Below are 23,536 nucleotides of genomic sequence, written 5' to 3'. Positions count from 1 at the left end.
TCTGTTTGTCATTTTCTGAACCCAACATAAGACTGGATCACCTTTACAGGACTGCAACATTCTCAAACCTAAGACCATGCTGTTTCTGTGTTTCTAGCCAAAGTTTCCCACTTCTCGTAAGAAAAGTACTGACATACTGAATTTTTGCTCTTCCTGCCACATTTTTCGTCATTCCATGCTCATGACATTTATCCTCATGGTGGCTATCCAGCGAAGCTGACCTTACTGTGAAAGTCATCGCTTGCTAGATGTTCCTAACCCAGGTTATCTTGAAGCACAGCTTGACACAGTAACTTTAGGACATCATGAGCTTGCTAGCTCGCTATGAGAAATACTAACTTATATTCACATTTAGTTTTTCCAGTTTGCAATTTGTTTTGGACACTATCCCAGTAATGTTGACTTGGTTCTTAAATCCTCATATTATTGGAATAAGGTACATTTTCCTTTGCCTCTGCCCCTCCTCCACCTAAAAACACAAATAGCGCAAGCTACTTTAAATTATCTCTGCTTATATTAGCAGAAATAATGCTAATTCCCTCCCAACGCCTTATGTTTTTGTCTTTTGACTGTTTATTTGTATTTTTATTTTAGGCTATGTTTGACTGGCTAGATAACACTGTGATTAAACTCTGCACCATGCCTCCTGTCGGCACTGACCTCAACACTGTTAAAGATCAGTTAAATGAAATGAAGGTTTGTACCTAGAAATGGCTTTTAGAGAAGAGTTGCTTCTTTTTAGTTTTTAAAGAGTTGGTTTCGTATTAACATTAAGTATGTCTTTGATAGGAATTCAAAGTGGAAGTTTACCAACAGCAGATTGAGATGGAGAAGCTCAATCACCAGGGTGAACTGATGTTAAAGAAAGCTACTGATGAAACAGACAGAGACATTATCCGAGAACCATTGACAGAACTCAAACACCTCTGGGAGAACCTGGGGGAGAAAATTGCCCACAGACAGGTAAGGCAAATGGTAGGGTACATAAATCAACTACTGTCTGCTGTTTTCTAACTTCCTAACAAGTGTTCCCTGTATCTTTTTCTGAGTAGCATAAGCTGGAAGGTGCTCTCTTGGCCCTTGGCCAGTTCCAACATGCCTTAGAGGAACTAATGAGTTGGCTGACTCACACTGAAGAGTTGTTAGATGCTCAGAAACCAATAAGTGGTGACCCAAAAGTCATTGAAGTTGAGCTTGCGAAGCACCATGTAAGTATTTTCATTTTCATGTCTAAACCTATTGGTTTAAGACCAAATATTGCCACCAGAAACCTTTTGATGTTGTGTGTATGTTAGACAACCAGGCTTGATATATCTGTAGAGATAAATTACGTTGTTCAACATTTTTTAGGTTCTAAAAAATGATGTTTTGGCCCATCAAGCCACAGTGGAAACAGTCAACAAAGCTGGCAATGAGCTTCTTGAATCTAGTGCTGGAGATGATGCCAGCAGCTTAAGGAGCCGTTTGGAAACTATGAACCAATGCTGGGAGTCAGTGTTACAAAAAACAGAAGAGAGGGAGCAGCAGCTTCAGTCGACACTGCAGCAGGTATGTGCATCGTCCAAGTTAGGTAGGTGGAACTGTGCACATAACATTCGGAAGAAAACCCATCTAAGTCAGTGAAAGGAAAGCAATTTGGAGTAGAATCCTCTGTGTCTTGAGAGGAAGATCAGTTCTGTGCTGGAACTTGTCTGGAAAGAACAGCTTTGGACTGAGTGCTTCTTTTGGGGTTAGTTTGTAGCACAGTCTCTTTATTTACTATTAAAGCTAGTAGATCTTTGCTATAATAAACCTGTTCACAGATTCAGTCATGTCTTCGATCAAGTCAGGTCACTTCTCACCAGTATCTTAGTTAATCAATTCATCAGGTTTTATCAGACATCTATACTATGTTGCAATGAGCTCTGAAGGATTCTGCTAGATTCTAAAAATAAATAACTATATTGGCCCAGTGCTAATCCAGCAACAGAACAACTGTCTGAGAGCAGCCCAGAATTCCTCCCTCAGGACAGATTCCTCATATGGTCATTTAGAAACTTTACTTTTGAAGCTAGAATTGACTACTGACCTTGCTGATATGTCTTTTCTTAAAAGGCCCAAGGTTTCCACAGTGAAATTGAAGATTTCCTCTTGGAACTGACTAGAATGGAGACCCAACTTTCTGCATCTAAGCCCACAGGAGGACTTCCTGAAACTGCTAGGGAACAGCTTGATACACATATGGTAAGAGAGATTTCTTGAAGTTGAGCATAAGCACCCCATATTCAGTAGCTCCTTTCTGAATTCACAGAGATACATGTATCTGGGAGTCTACAAAGTAAGTATATTTTTATCTGCAATATAGTCTAGCCTTGGGGATTGCTGCTTATATACAGGCTTTTAATACCTTACCATAGGCAACAGTAGTGACAGGGAAGAGTCAGCTGAAAATACACTGGTGATCTAGTAAATTTTGAGTTTATTAGTTCAGGTTGGCACAAGAATATTGATTTGAAGGTGAGAGCATCAAGAAGACAAACATGAGGCCAGGCCCAGTGGCCTAGTGGTTAAGTTCAGCAGACTTCACTTCAGCAGCCCGGCTTCAGTTCCTGGGTGTGGACCTACACGACTTGTCTGTCAGTGGCCATGCTGTGGTGGCAGCTCACGTACAAAAAGAGGAAGATTGGCAGTGGATGTTAGCTTAGGGCAAATCTTCCTAAGCCAAAAAAAAAAAAAGATGACAAATACATAACACAGATGTGGTTGTATTTAAGAAAAAGACTACTTTGGGGAGATTTAGGGAAATCCAGTAGGTACTGACAATATTTCGAGAAGGTATGCTGAGCACAAAAGGCAACATAATTTCTAGGCGAATCTTTCAGGAAAGGGGAAATTATTAGCATCTATTTTGTGACCTCTGATCCTTACCAAAAAAATTCTATTTACTTGGAGACAAAATTATTTTAATATTAAGCAAGAATAGTGGGTTTCACTCCCTAACAGCTCTACAGTTGAACTGAATCCAAAAGAAAGGATTTTTATCAAGGTGAAACCTTCCTGGACTTTTCCAGACTTTGCTGGTAAATCTGTGTTGAGGGGATCTTCCAGGGAATTGGTGTAGCTGATATCTTCCCTGCTGTTTCTTGTAGGAACTCTATTCCCAGCTCAAAGCCAAGGAAGAGACTTATAATCAACTGCTTGACAAGGGCAGACTCATGCTTCTAAGCCGTGATGATTCTGGCTCTGGCTCGAAGACAGAACAGAGTGTAGCACTCTTGGAACAGAAGTGGCATGTGGTCAGCAGTAAGATGGAGGAAAGAAAGGTATCACCACAAAATACAGTGTGTGATTACTGTGTTTGAGTCGTTTGCTTGGTGATTGCATGTAATTAACATCTAGTTTCTATGAAGATTTTTCAAAGACCAGTATGTTGTACCAGAAGTTGCAGAACTGATGTCCTCAGAATTTCCCTCATGCTAACCAAGCTATCTTTTCTGCTCTTAAATTTCTGTTTTCTGTCCATGTCAAGTTGCATTGATGGTACTAGTTTCTGACAATATTTCCTTTTATTATTCATTCCTTTTCTGCATCTACCAGTTAAGACATTACTGCCTGTTGCTGCTCAGTGATGGACTGTATATCCCGTATTAATCACTGATTTGTGTTCCTACTTAGAAAAGGTTATGTTGGACTTGGTAACTTGAGTTTGGGAGGGTGGGGACACAGCATGCCGGGGGTATGACTAATAATTCCCCACAAGGAATTTGGATTCTAGTGTAAGTGCAATGTGCAAAGAATTTCACTAAAAATCAGGAGAGAAGCAAGTTACATGGCTTCTTCCCTCTCTTCCTCAAAAATCAAGTTCTCAAAAGAAGAAAAATGTTATCGGGGATAAAGGCCCCAAAACATTGTTTTTTATAAATACCAAGTTTGAGAGTTTCACTCTGCACAGAGTTTCTGTGTCGGGTAGATCAAATGTAAAATATGTGTTCAAATTTGTTGGCCACGTGCATTTCAGCAAATAGTTATTAACGTGTGTATCAGGCACTGTGCTAGATATATAGTGGAAGCAATAAAGGCATGGATCCTATCATTATGAAATTTTATGGGCAGAAGGACATAAAATAAATATTCACATAAATAAATGAACATTTTGAGAGAAGCATTGATTTCCTAGAATTTTTCTAGTGTAGGGTCTGGTAATTTTGTTATATGAAGAATGGCCAGTGGGCCTGAGTATATGATTGTATTCTAATTCTTGGACAGGATGTTGTCTATAATTCCTGCAGAATGCAGAACTAAGGCTAATTTTAAAAACCAAGGACGATTCTGCTCATAATCAGGAAGGCTCTAGTGGGTTTTCCCAACAGTGGGAAGACTCAAGATACAATTACCCATCATTGCTGGAACTGTTGCAGCAAAGGCCAAGTGTCAAATGTAGTTATTTCTGATTTTGTGAGAACATTACATTCCAGGATCACTAAAATCGTTTAGTAAATGCTATACTAAAGAATACGTAGATGAAACTATGTGGAAAGAGTTCCTGCCATCTAGGAACTTGCAATATATTTATTTCTAAGTACTTCTATCATAGAGTTGAAGTAGATTTCATTTTTCCACTTGGTTTAGATTGGATCTGTACATTTTTGTGACACTCACATTATTGTTTTTTAGGTTACAAAAGTAACCTGAAGACAGAGGAGAATAAAAATCATGTAACCCAACGAATGACAATTAACATTTTTTTTACAACTTGGGTTTCTTTCTGTGAATATTTTGGATGCATTTATTTTTAACAACTGTCATTATTCTACTTTGCCTGCCTGGTGGATGGGCCAGGGGCAGAGGCGTCACCCACGTGTTGGGAGTAGAGGTCTCTGAGGATGGAGCTGGTAGACTCTGGAACGGGAGTGTACTCATGGAGAGGAGCACGTGCCCTGAATGAGCCACTGTTCTGCCATTCTGATTTAGATCAAAGTGTCTAAAAATTTACATCTAGTGTTGTCAGATTTTTGCTTAGAATATCATGGCTTCTTTTATTACCTTTTTTGCTTATAGCCTAAAAGTAAGTTTCAGATTCAGACATTTTTAGGTGCCGTATTTTCTGAAAATGTATTTAAACAGAGGACACTGCAGTGAGCATCATCTTTACAGTAAAGTGCTTTTCACGTGGTGGTTTATATACCCTAGAAAGTACGTTAAAGGAAATTGAGACTGTGCGAAGCAGGTTGCAGATCCTGCAGCTGTCACCGCTAAAGGGTCTGTTCACTTACATTTACTGAATAGTTTCATTCCTGTTCTTTAATGCCCCTGGAAGTAGAGAATGGCAGAGAAGGCAGCTTAGGAGCAAGTTGTGCTCTTTCGCTTTCCATGTGCAGTTGTTTCAGTTTCAAACACTAGCATTAAAATCTCCCCTTCTTTGCAAACAAATCATGTTTGGAGATTGATTAAATGAGGCTTCTGTTTTAGAGGTCATTTCATTTGGTGTACAATTCATGCCTTTATCCTTGAAGCTATAATTCCTGAATTTGGCACTTTTTCTTTTTGTGTGTGTGTTTTAATTAAAATTCAGTCAAAGCTGGAAGAGGCCCTCAACCTGGCAACAGAATTCCAGAATTCCCTGCAGGAATTTATCAACTGGCTCACTCTAGCAGAGCAGAGTTTAAACATCGCTTCTCCTCCCAGCCTCATTCTAAACACTGTCCTATCACAGATAGAGGAGCACAAGGTAACTATGACATTGTGATGTTGCTTTCCTTCTGAAAGTACTAGTTGAAAGAGATATTCCTCTATCTTATCTTCAGTTTAAAAAGAGGAATATTTTTCCCCTTAGGTGTTCGCTAATGAAGTAAATGCTCATCGAGACCAGATCATTGAGCTGGATCAAACCGGGAATCAGCTAAAGTTCCTTAGCCAAAAACAGGATGTTGTTCTAATCAAGAATTTGTTGGTTAGCGTCCAGTCGCGATGGGAAAAGGTTGTCCAGCGATCTATTGAGAGAGGGCGATCCCTGGATGATGCCAGGAAGCGGGCAAAACAAGTAAGTTGTAAAAGAAAGATACTGATTCATTGAACAACCTTGGGCTGCACGTGATGAGTCTCTGGATTGATGCACATAAAAGTCGCACATGCACATTCATTACTGTTATGACTTATTTCCCATGTGTTTTTAGTTCCATGAAGCTTGGAAAAAACTGGTTGACTGGCTAGAAGATGCAGAGAGTCACCTGGACTCAGAACTGGAGATATCCAACGACCCAGACAAAATTAAACTTCAGCTCTCTAAGCATAAGGTATAGCAGCTTAGGTCCTGAGCTTGATATTCACTGAAGATTATAGCTTGCTAAAAATAAAAGTCAAGACTAGTCCATAGTAAATAAATTGTTTAATGTTAAAAAGTCAAGATGATGAAGCTAGCATTCCGTTTATATCTAGACAGTATCTAACCATGACAATTGCTCACTTAGAGGACAGTTCAAACAAAGTCATGGTGGGAGTAACCAGTTAAAATTGTAGGCATTTAGAAATTGTCAAACACTGTCGTAAGTGGCAAAAACAAAAACATAAATTTCTTAAGGATAAGCTATTGTTAATTTCAGTTCAAGAAGTAGTGATGTTCATACTATAACTGGTTACCAACCTGAAAACTCAAAAAAAAAATGTTTTGTCCCAAATCAAGGTGTCATCTAACTTTCACCATGTGTTTTTCTTTTCTTTTTGGAAACAGGAGTTTCAGAAAACTCTTGGTGGCAAACAGCCCGTGTATGATACCACAATTAGAACTGGCAGAGCACTGAAAGAAAAGACTTTGCTTCCTGATGACACTCAGAAACTTGACAACTTGCTGGGAGAAGTCAGAGATAAATGGGATACTGTTTGTGGCAAGTCTGTAGAGAGGTGAGCATGAATGTCCCATTTATGGGCCTGTATGTTGTCCCAAAAGTAACTAAGAAACTTACTGGCTTCCACAAAATGGTAGTAAAGCTAATAAAGCCATCACTAAAGAGGTTTTGTGGCATCTCAGTATCTCCAGTTAGTTCAGTGAGAGTTATGATATAATTTTAATAAAATGAAGTAAAGATCTCTCATTTTAAACTTAAATCTTACTGTATTAGAGAAGCCTGTAAAATTAAGCCAACAGTAAGAGATCAGTAACTCTAAGTATTTATAAATCACCAATGTGTAATACCAGCAGCTGTCTGACTGACTGCTCTCACTGTGTCTGATGCTGTGCAAAGCCTCCACATGTATTACTTCATTTAACCATCGTGATACCTGACCTGTACTGAGCAGCTACTACTGAGTATGTGCCAAACTGTGCTTACTAACCATTAATCCTCGTAACAGCCACTAAGGGTGGGACTTTTATTCCCATTTACGGATGTGGAAATTATCAGAGAGGTTTGTTAACTTCCCCAAGGTCACTTAGCTATTGAGTGAGATAGGTGGATTTTGAAACTAGGCAGTTCAATTTTGAAAATTGTACTTTTTTCTTTTTTTATTTTTTAAAGATTGGCACCTGAGCTAACAACTGTTGCCAATCTTCTTTTTTTTTTTTCCTGCTTTTTCTCCCCAAATCCCCCCAGCATAGTTGTATATTTTTTTAGTTGTGGGTCCTTCTAGTTGTGGCATGTGGGACACTGCCTCAGTATGGCCTAATGAGCAGTGCCATGTCCGTGCCCAGGATCCCAACCGGCGAAACTCTGGGCAGCCGCAGTAGAGCATGCAACCTTAACCACTCGGCCATGGGGCCAGCCCCTGAAAGTTGTACTTTTATCCACTTGTACCCACTGTGCTATGCTAAGTATTACACTATCTCTATGTTGTTTGTGCTCCAATTTTTTAGGTGAGGTAACTGAGGTTCAAAGAGTTGAAGAGACAGCCTAGGGTTACACAACTGGTGGAGAGCTGGGGGTTGAACTCCTGGCTCCAGACCATTACCACAGCCGTCCTCCTCTATGGCGTGGTGTAAAGTAATGAGCACAGACCTTGGGTCGTTAGGGTGTGTCCATGGGCATAGCTATTGGACTCTAAGGTGCCAGAAGTGCCTCTGTACTTGTCTCCTGCACCATGCTTCATTCTTTCCTGAGAGTGGTTTGATTAAGTGGTCTCTCTCAGTCACTTTTTACAGGATTTCTAGTCATTCTACTATGGTGGTCCCTTTCAGTAGTCAGAGTTGTAGGCCATTCATAAAAGAATCCCTAAGGGGCTGGCCCCGTGGCCGAGTGGTTAAGTTCACGTGCTCCGCTGCAGGCGGCCCAGTGTTTCGTTGGTTCGAATCCTGGGCGCGGACATGGCACTGCTCATCAAACCACGCTGAGGCAGCGTCCCACATGCCACAACTAGAAGGACCCACAACGAAGAAGATACAACTATGTACCGGGGGGCTTTGGGGAGAAAAAGGAAAAAATAAAATCTTTAAAAAAAAAAAAAAAAAAGAATCTCTAAAAAGGTTTGTGTGCTTTTCTCAGGCAGCACAAGTTGGAGGAGGCCCTGCTGTTTTCAGGCCAGTTCATGGACGCTTTGCAGGCCTTGGTCGACTGGCTGTACAAGGTGGAGCCACAGCTGGCCGAGGACCAGCCGGTGCACGGGGACCTCGACCTCGTCATGAACCTCATGGATGCCCATAAGGTAAGGGGTGAGATCTGGGCTGCATGGAGCACGAAGCCTTGGGTCGTCCACCTGTGTGCTCATGCTGACCTTCTAGGGGAGAAAGGAAGTCTGAAAGAAAGAGCCTGTTTCTCTGCTTGTCAGAGAGGCGGCTCCTTGCTCTGTGTTTAAACAAACTGTTGCCAGGATTCTGCATCAGTCACAAAGAATTTACCAAAGTTGGTTTGATTGAGGTTTGGCAGTATGTAAACTTCCTTTTGATGTCCCCCCACTCCTGTTTCTCTCTCTCTGTTGAGTCACAAAATGAATTTAAATTCAGGAGACCCTCAAGATACTCATTTCCACTGATTCCTAAAATAAAAATGAGTGCTTTTTTGACTACTTCTGAACCTAACAAGCCAAACACCATGCATACCAATATTTAGTGTAATCTATACCTGTCATATTGAGCTGCATAATGTCCTCCTGCTTTAGCACAAAGCATCAGCTTTACCTTGAAATTACATCTAAGTCTTATTGTGCGCATGGCAGATGTGTTCTTATTTAACTCCCACAATTCTGGAAATGTTAGTATAACATTATTCTCATTTTACAGACACAAAACTGGACTCCAGTTAAGCAGCTTATCCAAAGTCACACCACTCGTGTTTAGAGCCACATCTTCTGTTTGTCCTTTCTTACACATCATCATGCCTCATTCTGTGCATAAAAGACACGTGACTGGAAACTACTAAGAAAAATGGAACTAAGTGATTACTTTCTCTGTGATTTTGTCTCTTGGATTCAAAACATTTCTAAAACAAACTAATTCTGCTGTTTTCTAGGTTTTCCAAAAGGAACTGGGAAAGCGAACAGGAACTGTTCAGGTCCTGAAGCGGTCAGGCCGAGAGCTGATTGAGAATAGTCGAGATGACACCACTTGGGTGAAAGGGCAGCTCCAGGAACTGAGCACTCGCTGGGACACTGTGTGTAACCTCTCCGTCTCCAAACAGAGCCGACTTGAGCAGGCCTTAAAACAGGTCAGAGCTGTTTGCTGGGACAAACATAGGGGTGGATCTGAGCAGATTCATTCTAGTTTCTTTAGCAGGATCAGTTCCAACCAGTCTCAAAATGAACATAAAGTCAAAAAGTTGATATTCTGAATGTTCTACAAGATTTTAACACTCATTTGTGTTAGAGAAATAATGAATTCAGTTGGTTTTCAAAGATCTACAAATGAAAGGTGACCTTTGTGGGGCTTTGAAAGGACCATCAGTTGCCTGTGATGCACTAACTGAGTTCAGGCCAGACCCTTTTTCTGGCACTCCCCAGTGTCCAGGACCTCGGCTGCAGAGAGAGGTTCAGTCTTTTGTGCTTGGTTTTTTCAGGCAGAAGAGTTTCGGGACACAGTCCACATGCTGTTGGAGTGGCTTTCTGAAGCAGAACAAACACTTCGTTTTCGGGGAGCACTTCCTGATGACACAGAGGCCCTGCAGTCTCTCATTGACACCCATAAGGTAACCCAGCCCCAGGGTGCAGTGACCCACACCACCCGCCACAGTGAGGGCTGCCCCACCACGAAAGGAAAGCAGCTTTTGCTTGGCCACATCAGACCCTACTTGAAAAGGAGCTAAACTAGAATGGGCCCAACTTACTGGCTTAGCAGGGATGAGAGGGAAATGACTGGTAGGTTTTGTGACACCTTAAAGAACATTCATTTCTACAAAAGTAATACGCGTTTGTTGTAAACAAGTCAGACAGCATGGTGTTATATAAAGAAACCATGGACAACTCCACCTTCTTTACTCCTCACCTGCACACACCTTTGTTTGACTTTCCTTGTGTTAGCAGCTTCAGGCCCTGATCTGCTCCCCCAGAACCACTTACCAAGCTGCAGGATATAATGCAGTATCTGGGGCCTCAGTGTCTATCCTAATGAGGTGGGCAGTGTTTCCTTTTTTAATTTTTGTGTTCCCCACCAGGAGATTTTATTCTTAGTTTTGTCATTGTATTCTGTTGTAGATATCTTTTAAATATTGTTGTGTTTTATAGCTGTCGTATTTGTCCAAGGCAATACCATTTACACATATGGAAATGAATAAAAACAGGAATTTATAAAAAGAAAAAGAAACTAATTTAGAACAGGAAAAAGAGCATGCCCAGCCTGGAAAAGGGGGCCCACTTCTGTCCCTGGTCCCTGTCATCTGTGGCAGAGAAAGTCATTCTTGTGTAAACACTTCACTGTCCCATGTCTATTAGAACTGGAAAGAAGATGCCAGAGATGCCCAAATACAGGCTTTTAGACCTCTATGTCAACAGATGCAGTCAAAAAATACACAAGTTTTTCCCCCTCAGTATAAACTAACAATGCTGCTAGAATAGATTTCTTAAGTTTTTTGGTTTCAAATCCTTTTTGTTTAGGAATTCATGAAGAAAGTGGAAGAAAAGCGAGTGGATGTTAACACAGCGGTAGCAATGGGAGAAGTCATCTTGGCTGTCTGCCATCCTGATTGCATCACTACCATCAAACACTGGATCACTATCATCCGAGCTCGCTTTGAGGAGGTGAGCTCCTAGTTTCAGAGAAAGACTACATATGCCCAAGAAAATGGATTTATAGCAATAAAATACTATGGAGCTTGCTTTCGTTTCTTTTTTTTTTTCAGACAAGGAATCTTTCACTGTGAATATCTCAATAAGAATTAAGTTAGCGTTTTAGTAATGACTGTTTTCTTGATAATGTGCAGAAATCTGGAAGAATGGTACTGGTGTAGTGATGTGTTAATTGATGACTTCCAATGGACATGAGTATTCTTCCCTCCTTCCTGAGAAGTTCTGTGTTTAATAGGACATACTAGATTTGCTTTCAGGAGAGCTGATTTTTCATTCCAGCTCTGTCACTGGAGCAAGAGTGAAGCCTCTTGACTGCTTAGGTGGTCTTCCCCCTAAAAAGTCATTGTTAGGATGAGATGAAAAAAGGATGTTGAAAATGAGGGGACGTGCTTGACTGAAAGAGCCAATGGTTTCTCTCCTCCCCCAGGTCCTGACATGGGCTAAGCAGCACCAACAGCGTCTTGAAACAGCCTTGTCAGAACTGGTGGCTAACGCTGAGCTCTTGGAAGAACTTCTGGCCTGGATCCAGTGGGCTGAGACCACCCTCATTCAACGGGATCAGGAGCCGATCCCTCAGAACATTGACCGAGTTAAAGCCCTGATTGCTGAGCATCAGGTACCTTCACCACATCGTGTGGGTCATTGGTGTTTCCTGCATTACTTGAGGAGCCCGCTTCTTTTGCCCTCTGCTTTTGTTTTTTAGTTGATGCTTAACCTACTCCCACAGACTTAGTAGCTTAAAACAACATGCACTTCTTCTCTCACAGTTTCTGTGGAGCAGGAGTCTGGGCATGAATTAGTTGGGTCCTCTTCTTAGGGTCTTCACAGGCTGAAATCAAAGTGTCAGCCAGTGCCAGCACTGCAGTTCTCATCCAGGCTCATTCAGGTTGCTGGCAGGATTCATTTCATTGTGGTTGTAGGACTGAGATCTCCCATTTTCTCACTGGCTGTCAGCCAGGAGTCGCTGTCAGCTCCTAGAGGCCACCTTCAGGTCTTAGCTGACTGACACTCTCACTACATGGCAGCTTAGGTCTTCAAAGCTAGCCGGAGAAGCTCCATTCTGCTCTGACATCTTATATCATAAAATGTAATCCAGGGAGCGACTATGCCATCCTTTTCACAGGTGTTGACCACACTCAGGAGGAGATTACTTAGGAATTATACACCAGGAGTGGGCTTCTTGCAGGCCATGTTAGAAATCTGCCTGCCACATCTTGTTTTATTTACTTGCCTCTGAGCCAAGGCCCCATTGGTCTAACCCCGTTACACCAGGGTTCAGAAAGGTCTCTTGCATGAACCCAGAGATGGACTCAGACAACACATCAAACTAAACTCAGTGAAGGAAAGGTCAGTTGAGCTATCTTTATAATAGATCCTTAGGAGGCAAATATGGTTTCTTTGTTTTTGTTTTTGTTTTTTGAGGAAGAGTAGCCCTCAGCCAACATCTGCTGCCAATCCTCCTCTTTTTTGCTGAGGAAGACTGGCCCTGAGCTAACATCCGTGCCCATCTTCCTCTACTTTATATGTGGGACACCTGCCACAGCATGGCTTGCCAAGCAGTGCCATGTCCGCACCCCGGATCCGAACCGGCGAACCCCAGGCCCCCAAAGCGGAACATATGAACTGAACAGCTGTGCCACCAGGCCGGCCCCCAAATACAGTTTTTAACCATGATAATTTACACTGAATGTAAGCATGGGTCTTGCTTAGTTATACTATGGAAAATCAGTCTTTTTAGTGTATATAAGTAGTTCACTTTGTCAGTGAGAACTCCCTAGACTTCCTATAAAGTTTACCTGCATTGACACCTTCTCTCCTGGCTAAATGAGAGGTTGTCATCTTCCTATTCAAAGCTTCTCCTTCTGTTATCCCCTCTCCTCCTGGTGTCCTCAGGCTCTCCCATTCTATTTGTTCTTTCCTCCAAAGCTGCTCAGTATGTCCTCTCAACCCTGTGTCCCCCTCCAGTTACCCCCACTGTTCCCTCCCTCCTTCTTCTGACGAGCTTCTTGTTCCCTGCCTTCTCTCTTTGTTTCCCACCCACTCCCCAGGCCCCTGTGGTCTGGTTCCCATTCCCATCAGACCACTGACGCTGTCCCTGGCACGTGCCACTAGCTAAGTCCAACTGATGCTTTTCAGTCTTTGTCTTATTTGATGTGCAACATAGTTGCCTCTTTCTTCTCAAAACTCATTTCTTTTGACGTCTGTGTCCTCCTGTCTTCTTGTTTTCCTCCCATCTCTCTGATGATTCTTTCTCAGTTGTCTTAGCCAGTTCCTATTCCTCTATCCACTTGTTAATGTTGTTCCCTGAAGTTCCATTCTTGCCCCTCTTCCCACACTGCTGAGTTCTGTCTAGTCCAACAGCTTCAGCCACCATCTAGAAACCTAAGACTTCCAGTCTCTTTCCTGATCTCCAGCAGCAACATCCCCTGAAGTCCAGAGATTCAGTAAGTCAGAGCCAGCTCTAAAACTCCATTTTATCCTTGCTTCCTTGCCTGACTCCACCCTTCTCTTCCACACCTGCCTCCTCTCTTTTCGTCCACCCAGTCACCCATCATAGAAGCCTGTGATGTGTGTCCGGGACTCCTCCTTTTCCTGTACCCCCTACGTCTAGCCAATCATCAGGTTTTATCTGTCCTACTTTCAGAATTCCTCTTGGCTCCTTCTTTCTTGCCCTGGTTCAGAGCTTCACCATGTTTTGCCTCAGTTATTGCAATGGTTTCCTAACTTGTCCCCCACCAGCACTCTGCCTTCTGCACAAAAGCCAGAATGATAGCTCTAAGACAGAGATCTGATCATGTCTCTTCTCTGGATCAAAATCCTTCCCTTGCTCCTCCATTGCTCTTGGAATAAAGTCCCAGTCCCTTAGCCTGACACAAGGCATTTCTGGATCTTTCTCCTGCCTCCCTCCTCACCCCTCCCTCTTGCCACATCTGATTGCATCCTCTGCTCAGCCAGTGATCAGAAGGGCCCTGGCTCACCACGCTGTCAGGCTTCCCTGGCTCTGCCCGCTCTGCGTCCTCTGCTGGGACTGCCCTCCCCCCAGTCTTTGGCTAATTCTTCAGTGCTCTGTTTAGGCACCAGCCTCCAGGCAGCCTTCTCGCCCCCTCGAACTGTGGGCTGCCTGTCGTAGGTCCGCCTGTGGCACCCTGGGTAGCACTCATTGCTCTGACTCCATGGTTTTCCTCACTCAACTGTGAGCTCCTTGAAGTCAGAGCCATGTCTTGCTCCTTCAGGTCTCCAGCACCTGGTAAAGTGCCTTGCTTAATCATATTTCCTGAAAGGAGTGAGACAGTGTACAAAGGCATCTGTCAGTTGGTCTGTCTATCATGGGCTTGGCCTTTGTTAGTAAGTTGCCTGATTCCATCTTAGTCAAAGAAAAATCTCAACTGTTTTTCCTATTGCTTACGTTTAACAGACCTTTATGGAGGAGATGACTCGCAAACAGCCTGACGTGGACCGGGTCACCAAGACATACAAAAGAAAGAATATAGAGCCTGCCCATGCGCCTTTCATCGAGAAATCCCGCAGTGGTAGCAGTATGTTTCCAGCCCTCTATGTTAGGATGCTTTGTCCCTACACTAATTGAAGATGAACACTTTCCAAGTGTCTATCAAAAAATTTCTTCTCCATTTTCAGAAACCATGTTGGATTTAAACTAAGACCTTTTTCTTACACTGACAGAGTAACTATGCTCCATTTTCTTGGATTGGTGTGCAGTTTCAAAGCGGTTAAGCAACTTGTTTTGCAGTGGCCTTTCCATTGTCTTGGTCATCAGTGCTAGCTGTTTATGTTTGGTTTACCCTAATTTAATCATAAAATAAATCAGCTCCTATGGGACCATTGCTTTTTCAGTTGAGTTGACGTTTCCTCAGCTCACTAAGGTAGGACAGACTTGATTGCAGACAAGACCTGTTGGCTGGGGAGGAGGATCAGTAGTTTTGGAATTAGTGTGCTTCCATATCTAAATAGTGCTAGGTCCCATGTTTCTTTTCTCAGTTACTGGCTGGTTATTGTTTTAAGATCTCCTAAGTTCACACATATGGCAATTTCTGTTTGTGAACTGACAAAACCAACTTTTCTGATCTTGTGGTTTTTCCTTTTAGGGAAGTCCCTGAGTCAGCCCACACCTCCTCCCATGCCAATCCTTTCACAATCTGAAGCAAAAAACCCACGGATCAACCAGCTCTCCGCCCGCTGGCAGCAGGTGTGGCTGTTAGCACTGGAGCGGCAACGGAAGCTGAACGATGCCTTGGATAGACTGGAGGAGGTGAGGTCCTGCCAAGAGCTATCTCTAGGGGCCAGGGACATTTATCAAAAGACAGTCCTTCTGAGGCCTTCTTAATATGAGCAATGTGAGCCAGTACTCTGTCCTTCAGGCCCCCTAGGAGAAAAGAGACACGTGTGAGGAAACCACTCACAAAAGAGTAGGCAGTAGCACCTGGTTGTTGAAAGCAAGCAAGCAACCAGTCAGTCTGTGAAAGTACGGTCTGTGAGCTGACCCTCCTCAGCACCGGGCTGTGGTCAAGAATCAGGAGCATAACTGCGAAGTTACCTCCAGGTGTGGAGCTTATCACAAGAATGGCCATTATTGAGCCCTTTATGTAAAGATACAAGCTACACGATTATGAAATAAGAGTAATTTATTTATAATCTTTTTATTCTATTACTCTTCACTAGATTATGAAAAAAGCAAATCTATTTTAAGTATCGTTAACCAGTCTAAAATATATAGTGCTACACTTCCTAGTTTCTAAAACAAATTTCTAATATCTTTTATGTGTTTTTTATTTGTGCATATCAAAGCAGCTATGCCCGGAAGTGAGTGTTCTGTGTTTTTTGTTGTATTTCTGTAGGTCAGTTGAGTTTTAAGCATATTTGGTTTTTGGCTTTTTTTCCCCTATTCCTTCCAACTTTGGAGTTTGAAAGACCAGGGGGAACACTGCTGCACGGTCATTCTAAGTCTGTATCACTAACATGGTCCAAGTAGCTCAACATTGCCTTGTCCCCTGCGCAGCCTGCTGTCGTCTGTCAAGGCCCAGTATTGAACATGGAAGTCAGATGGGCAGATTGCCATCTCTGGTGCCATTCCAAAGACACATGCTTGGGTGCAGGGTTGGATTCTTTTGCTTCCAGCCAGAACTCAAATTATCTCAGAAAACGGTGGGAAACATGCGCCACCTGATGTGGGCCTCGGTGTGATCATAATTCCTTTCAAAATCCCATAAGTGGGGAGTGCTGAGGACTTCTCGTCTGGGATAGAATGCATTCCTTTACATCTAAGAGGGTGGTCCTTCATAAAAGTGCAAAGGGAAAGCAAGGCTGGCTCCCCCCATTCTTGTTCTACGTGCTCTGTATTTTCCATGGTGGTTGTTCAGTTACTGTTTCTCCCGCTGCTCCATCATACCACAGCTCATGTAAATAATCATGGCTTTATGTGAAGGAGCCAAATTGTGCCTTCACAGAAGAGGCAACACATAGATGTCATTGTTGGTGCCCCTCCAGAAGGCCTGCATGGCTTTACTGAATGTCTGACAGTTTTGGTATGCTCTGGGCAGGTTTGCAAGCCAAAATGATAGGTCTTGTTGACACCTCTGATTTCTGTCTAGTTGAAGGAATTCGCCAACTTTGACTTTGATGTCTGGAGGAAAAAGTATATGCGTTGGATGAACCACAAAAAGTCCCGGGTGATGGATTTCTTCCGGCGAATTGACAAGGACCAGGATGGGAAGATAACACGTCAGGAGTTTATTGATGGCATTCTAGCATCCAGTGAGTCCAGTCATAATTCCAAACACAGGTCACACCCGGATTCTGTGCACTTATTTTGTAGAAGCAGGCAATATTCTGGTTAAACAGTCTTTCTGAAGTTAAAGCTATAGTCTTAAGGAAGAAGTAATGTAACTGCTTACTAAAATTGGTCTGTTGTTTTGATGGAGAGAAGAACCTCATTTTGCTGGGAATAAAAAAAGCGGGTCTTGTTTGACACATTGTGGCAAGCAAAACACATTTGAAGTATAGATAGGGAGCTAACTTTTGTGAATGATGACCTTCTAAGTAAGATGTTTTAAAAAAGTAATTTTTTCATAATGTCAGTTTTTTACATCTATATAACAGCTTACAAAGCGTGTGATCTCATTTGGTTTTGGCAGAAGAGATAATTAAGGCATAAAGTAGTTAAGGGACTTGCCAGGATCACAAAGCACAGTCCACAGCTGTGCACCTTTATGTGGGTGGCGGGCGAAGGCCTGTCTGGAGGCGATATTTGAGCTGAGACCTAGGTGATGAGAAGGATCCAGCCACCTCAAGATTTCAAGGAAGAGAGAGAGGCAGAGGGAACAGCAGATACAAAGTGCTGAGATGAGAATGCACTTGGCGTGTTCTAGGAATAGGGAAATTGACGTGGTTGGAGCGTCACGGCCTCAGAGAGCTGGAGTTGGAAGGGTCGGCAGCAGCCAGGTAGTGCAGGGCCTAGTGGGCCATGGTGAAGAGGTCAAATCTAATCTCTCATTCCAGAGACACTGGGATGGTGGGCAGCCACCTGAGGTCTTCAGCTGAGAGACAGTGTAATCTGATTTATGGTTTAATAAACCACTTTGGCTACTGTAAATATTCACACTTCCTTCAGAAAGCATTTTGTCAAGAACTTAAGGCAGCTATCTAAACATAGAAAACACTTCATCCTATTAATTCCAAATTGTCATATCTAATTTAGACAAATCTAAATGTCTAATAATAGTGGAGTAGAGAATAAATTCTTGAGTGGTAGGTCTTGGGTGGTTGTAGTATTGTGTTTATACCTTTTGGTATATCTGAAATAATCTTTTTTTTTTTTAATTGAATGGGGGTTAGGGGAGTATATAAGAAAAAAACACCCACCAAAAACTTAACAGTGAGTAGTCTCTGGGTGCTGCATTTTTGGGTGATTTTTTTTTTTTCCCCTCTTCTTTGTAGTATTTTATATCTTCTAAATTTTCTAAGTGGGCGTGTCTGGCTTTTCAGAAAAAAATCAAGACATAAATTTTTCTTTGAAAAAGTATTCCTGTGACCTCCAAAAACCCAAGTAAGCCCTCTTGGAATGTTCAAAAATGTGATTAATTTTCTCCAGAGTTCCCTACTACCAAGTTAGAGATGACTGCTGTCGCTGACATTTTTGACCGAGACGGGGATGGCTACATTGATTACTATGAATTTGTGGCTGCTCTCCATCCCAACAAAGATGCTTATCGACCAACAACCGACGCAGATAAAATTGAGGATGAGGTATGGGAAATGGTTATATTTTGAGTACATTTTTGGCCATAGGTTTCTACTCTCTTGAATTTGGATGGGTGCAATTTTCCTATCAGCTCTGTGACTTGTCGGTTGCGAGGTAATTATTTGGATTTCTGTTTGGGGATCCCCATTGGATGACATTGTCCCAGTGGATCTCTGGCTATTGAGCTCTGGTTCAGTTTAGATGACTTCTTACTCAAGTGAGTCACATCGGTGGGCACTCTAAAGTTTGCAGAGAAGTTTACCACACTCATCCTTTTCAACAGACACCATGTTACTTAGAACAGACTTGTCTCTCAGTCCTGAGCATCCTGCCTCAGGATCCAGGGGACTGGTCTTCAAATGTATCATTTAAGGAGTAAAATGTAATAGTTAAGATGGTGTGTGCTCACCAAGCTTTCTGCCTAGTTAAGAACCATATCACATTGAAAATAGCGATTCATTAGTAGCACTTAGAGATCCCAGGATCTGTTGATTCTGGAAAGGAAGAGGCAGTGGGGCATGTCTTGGGAGTGGCCTGGAACACCCCAGGACTAACTTCAGGGCAATCTTGGCCTCCTAGGTTGAAATTCAAATCAGTTCATTAATTTGCTTAATTAGTCAACTGATTTTGATGCATGCATATTAGCAAATTTCTCAAAGGAATTTGGAAGCAGGGTGGAAGAATGTATTTTATAGTTACTTGGGAATTTCTTTCATACTCTCTCTCTCAATGTCTCGAATATCCCAGTTAGTAAGAACAACATGTATTAATTCGGAATAGAAAATAGATACATGTGTCAAAAGCCTGAAATGCCAAAAAAATATCTAATGAATAGCTTCCCTGTTTATATGTAAAAATCTTTGTTTCTCTGAAGAGGTAGTCTTGCTTTAACCTTCACACTTTGCTTTTTTTGTTATTCACAACCAATAGGTCACAAGACAAGTGGCTCAGTGCAAATGTGCAAAAAGGTTTCAGGTGGAGCAGATTGGAGAGAATAAATACCGGGTAAGGAAGAGAAAACCAGTCCTTTGTGGTGGTGGTCCTCCTATGTGGCCCTTTCAAGTGAAAACAACCTGACACACAGCAGACTCAATGATCCCACCTTCCCACTAGAGATGCTTAGAGGACCAGAGCTAGTGGGTCTTGAGATGTGGTCGCTCTCTGGCCCTAATCTCTATAGAGTCCAAATGTCAGGTGTCCTCTTGGGTAAGCTTAGTGCCCTACATAGTCCCATCGGAGAAATAGTGCCATATCTAGCTAATAATAACTTATACTTGAGTTCCAGTATAGGAGACATTTTAGAGCCCTCTGTTTACTGCTGACCAAAGTCTTCGGGGAACTGAATACACCATTATCTGATAACTGGCCATTCACCCCAAAGAGCTGATCCTCGTGAGCCTGAGTGGCTCCCAGGCTCAAAGAGGGCTGGAGGAACTGCGTCAAGGCCCCAAGGGACACTGTGCCTGCTGGACTACAGATAGGGCCTAGGTGTACTGGGGAGACGCCAGGCTCAGTAGTCTTCCCTGGAAAGCTGTGCTGAGTGTGGACATAACTGACAGGGAGCTCTGCTGTGTTGTAGCTTCTTTTGAGACCAAGGTCGAGGCATAGAAGGAATCTGAAACAGACTTCCTAAAATATATCTAGCAGCTTGTCAGGATCCTCTAAAATCCTAAGGGAAAATCTAGGATTGGCAAAGAGGATTTAGATGGCCATGTCAGATTGCACAGTTATACGCCCCAAATTAGGAACGGGAAAATCTGGGTTCCGTTAGTATATCAAAAATGTCTTCAAGTACACCAAAACCACATTGTGCTGCTCATAGCTGGGGGGTGCTGGATGACTGCCTTGTAGCCAACCCAGGGCATTTAGTTAATGAAGCTCCAAGCGATCTTATGCTTGCTTGTTGAGTTTTGTTTCCTTGTCTTTTTAATTACGTATGAGAGAAATGAGTTAACAAGAACAACATTGAGTGGAAAAGTTAGGTCTTCTTAATCTGTCAAGCCACATCCTGTGCCAGGAGCTTAGTAAGAACACGGTCAGTGAGTGTCACTCTCCTTGAAGACTGGTAACGTTATCACATGATTTTCATTCCTTAGTGTTAATTTGACAAAATGTTCTTTTTTTTTCTTCCATTTCCTCCATCCTTTACTCTCACTGTCTGTAGTTCTTCCTCGGCAATCAGGTACAGTGTGCCTTGCAACATTCTTCTTCTCCATGGGAATGGTCTGTGTAGCTAACGCTGCCTGTTCTTTGCTGTGGGGAGAGGACGTAATCTGAAGCATGCCTGGGTCACACCTGGTTGTCTTACCAAGTGGAGAAACTGCTAACAGGGCTAGTATTGCAAAGCTGTCTTAGTAGCAAAAGGATATAAGTACATGTTTTTCTAAAGGAGATGAAATTTTCCATTCAAAATTAGATTGTCTGAAGACAATGATATTATGCTGGACTGAGTTAGAAGTAATAAGGTTCAGGGAAGATTGACACCATGCTATCAATCCATCCCACTTCTACAAAGAGCCTGACCTTGTGCTTCTATGTTGGGAGTCAGAATACCAGACAGCACAGTTCTGATTTATACCAAAGTCTTTTGATAGTGAACACAAATTTTATCAGGTACACTAAGTCGAAAAGTCTTGGGGTATTTAAGTACTCAGTCTGTTTAAATACTTTATTAATATTTATAGTTACCTGCACTTATATTGTATTTTATAATTATAAGGTACCTGAGAAGTGTACTGTGGAAATCATCATTGGCTATAGCCTGAAGTTTGCCAATTATGGCCAGCCAGCAAAATCTAATGGGATCGAATTAGATTTGCAAAAAAGATTGAATGTTTTTGACTGCACTTGGTAACTCTAACCTTTTAGATCTTTTTGAGGGCTCTGGGGTCCTGTGTCTTCAGATGGAAGGAAATTGCATGGGTGAAATCTGTCTTGTGATATGAAATCAGAAACACTAAGAGTTGATTTGAAGCCCTCAATCAATGTTAAGTTCTAGGCACTGCAATTAATCACTAACTACAATAACCTTCTGCACCAGCGGGAAGAACAGAAGATAGAAAGAAACTAAAGACAAGAACAGTAAAACTTGCTTTAAATAAATCGTTGCTTAAGAATGCCAAGTAGTATATAAAGGATGTGCCTGTTTGCTAATGACTGCATGCGGTTACCAGGGCCCCTTCAAAATGCCACTGACGTCCTCCTCTACTGGTCCATTGACCAGCAGAGGGTCAGATGAGTTAGTTCCAATGTTGGGAACAGAATTATGAAGCTCATTTTATATACGAGGCACCTGAGGCCTAAAGGATCATATGCCAACAGTCACACAGAGCTAATGTCATAGCCACTGCAAGAACCTTTGTCACTGTAAGGGATTCTCCATTTAAGAGAAGGAAACAGAAGTTACCATTGCCCCTAAAACTCTGTTCTGAGGTGTTTTACTCACTGATGACCCAGCTCTGCCAGGCTTGTGCGGGTCCCCATTTTTAGAGCTGCCATAACCACTTCCGCTGCTCGTCACTCTGGCCTCAACTTCCCCAACCACTTTGGCCTCTGGTTTGGGTCAAACCCTTTTTTTCCCCCATACCTCAGCAAAAATAAGTTAGAATCTTTCAGAGGGATCTTTAGTAAGGAATTAAAGGGAAAAAAGCATGAAATAAGTGGAGTAATTCTAAAGGCTGACAAGTAAATTACAGGCCCTAGTAATGTAAGGATAAAGTACATCTTGGGGTCCTTCCCGATTCACTCTGGAGGGCCTTTAGGCCCTATTTCCTTTCTCTCCTCAGCTGTCCAGAGAAGACCCCAAATAGTGACTCAGGCCGTTGCTGCTCGTGGATGTGGTGGAATCCTCGATTCCTCCCAAAGGGCCTCCCCGTTTTCACTTATTGGGCCAGCTTCTGAGGGAGACGCCCACAGAGCCGGAAGGGGCAGCTTCTTTCCCAGGACAGGTCGTTTATTCCCTGACATCTCTGTGGGTCCCCGCTTTACCATGCTGTTGCTGTAGTCACTTTGTATGAAAACTTAAAAACTGTATGAGATGAAAGATGTAGGGCTATTTTTATTTTCAAAGTGAGGGGCTTGGGAGAGGGGTGATATTTTTTTCCATCATCTTGCCTGTATAAACAGTGCACTTGATCAGTGCAAAGTAATACAGAGAATTACCAGAAGTACATTCATTGTGAAGGAGGTTGGTTACGTGTCCTTCTCAAACACCCTTTTTGGCATTTTCAATTTTTGTACCTTGTTTCAAGATAAAAAGTCTGTCCTCTCTCCCAGGAATACTCTCCTTGAATTAAATAATTTCAGGAATTCTCTCTCTCCAACCAACTGTTTGGTTTTTGTTTTAGGATCTCAGCATGATTCTCTTTTGTTGCCTCTTTATTTTGGGAAGAGGGTAATTTATGTAATGGGAAACTCCAAAGGTTGACAGGGCTGGGAAGTAGGAATGTTAGACAGGAAAATATAAATATCAAAAAGTCATACTTGTTTTAACATCCCGAAATGATTGTTGAATAGTATTTATAATCAGCATGGTAGATTAAAATTTCAGTTTCTTCAGCTAACCTTTAGAATAAATACCAGCTAATCATTTATTCAGCTGAAGAAACTTTTCTGCTGGTGACATCACAATTAGAGAATTCTTAGGGTTTATTTCTGAAAACCTATTGTGGAAAATCAAATTTCCTTCTAAGCTTATAATAATAATGATGCTTTGCAAGGGTTTCCTTGAGGCTTGAAATATTATTTGCTGTTCCCCATTTAACTTTTGAGCACACTGTATTCGGAAGCTGACATCCACCTTATAGCTACCTTTTCTTTTATGAAAATAAACTAGCATGACAAAGAATTTTATTGGGATTTAATTTAGGCAGAACCTTTAAAAGAATCAAAATGAGCTAATGTTGTATCTATCCTCCATCTTGCCCCTTTGGTGTCGAGGCATGACCATCAGAAGTTAACTTTATCCCAGTAGAAAGTATATCAAGACACTGGTCTTTAGTTTGATATTTTGGCTTTCCCATATTTAAAATTCTTTTGTGAAAAATGCAAAATAGTTAAAATTCTCTCCAAACTATCAAATTGTCATTCTGTCTGAATACA

The 23,536-nt window shown here is 42.1% G+C and overlaps 1 protein-coding gene across 48 annotated transcripts in view; it reads left to right on the top strand.

The window, feature by feature from the left end:
* The window catches only part of MACF1 (microtubule actin crosslinking factor 1), a 323,887-nt gene that overhangs the window by 287,162 nt on the left and 13,189 nt on the right, over window positions 1-23,536 (top strand). For 23 of the 48 annotated variants that reach the window (XM_070260384.1, XM_070260383.1, XM_070260394.1 and 20 more), the window contains 22 exons: window positions 595-696; window positions 790-963; window positions 1,053-1,208; window positions 1,351-1,548; window positions 2,095-2,223; window positions 3,129-3,302; window positions 5,552-5,707; window positions 5,813-6,019; window positions 6,153-6,272; window positions 6,707-6,876; window positions 8,451-8,610; window positions 9,414-9,608; window positions 9,957-10,085; window positions 10,990-11,133; window positions 11,609-11,797; window positions 14,597-14,717; window positions 15,285-15,448; window positions 15,988-15,999; window positions 16,788-16,950; window positions 18,287-18,441; window positions 19,367-19,441; window positions 20,601-20,618. In XM_070260384.1, coding sequence (XP_070116485.1) covers window positions 595-696; window positions 790-963; window positions 1,053-1,208; window positions 1,351-1,548; window positions 2,095-2,223; window positions 3,129-3,302; window positions 5,552-5,707; window positions 5,813-6,019; window positions 6,153-6,272; window positions 6,707-6,876; window positions 8,451-8,610; window positions 9,414-9,608; window positions 9,957-10,085; window positions 10,990-11,133; window positions 11,609-11,797; window positions 14,597-14,717; window positions 15,285-15,448; window positions 15,988-15,999; window positions 16,788-16,950; window positions 18,287-18,441; window positions 19,367-19,441; window positions 20,601-20,618 — 3,111 coding nt within the window. The remainder of the gene's footprint in view (window positions 1-594; window positions 697-789; window positions 964-1,052; window positions 1,209-1,350; window positions 1,549-2,094; window positions 2,224-3,128; window positions 3,303-5,551; window positions 5,708-5,812; window positions 6,020-6,152; window positions 6,273-6,706; window positions 6,877-8,450; window positions 8,611-9,413; window positions 9,609-9,956; window positions 10,086-10,989; window positions 11,134-11,608; window positions 11,798-14,596; window positions 14,718-15,284; window positions 15,449-15,987; window positions 16,000-16,787; window positions 16,951-18,286; window positions 18,442-19,366; window positions 19,442-20,600; window positions 20,619-23,536) is intronic. The other 25 variants (XR_011436445.1, XR_011436446.1, XM_070260398.1 and 22 more) reach the window with 3 other exon arrangements.

The sequence above is a fragment of the Equus caballus genome, chromosome 2 (genome assembly GCF_041296265.1).
Source record: "Equus caballus isolate H_3958 breed thoroughbred chromosome 2, TB-T2T, whole genome shotgun sequence".
Lineage (NCBI taxonomy): Eukaryota > Metazoa > Chordata > Mammalia > Perissodactyla > Equidae > Equus > Equus caballus.
The sequence above is the reverse complement of the archived record's forward strand: the minus strand, read 5'-3'. Positions and strand labels throughout refer to the sequence as shown.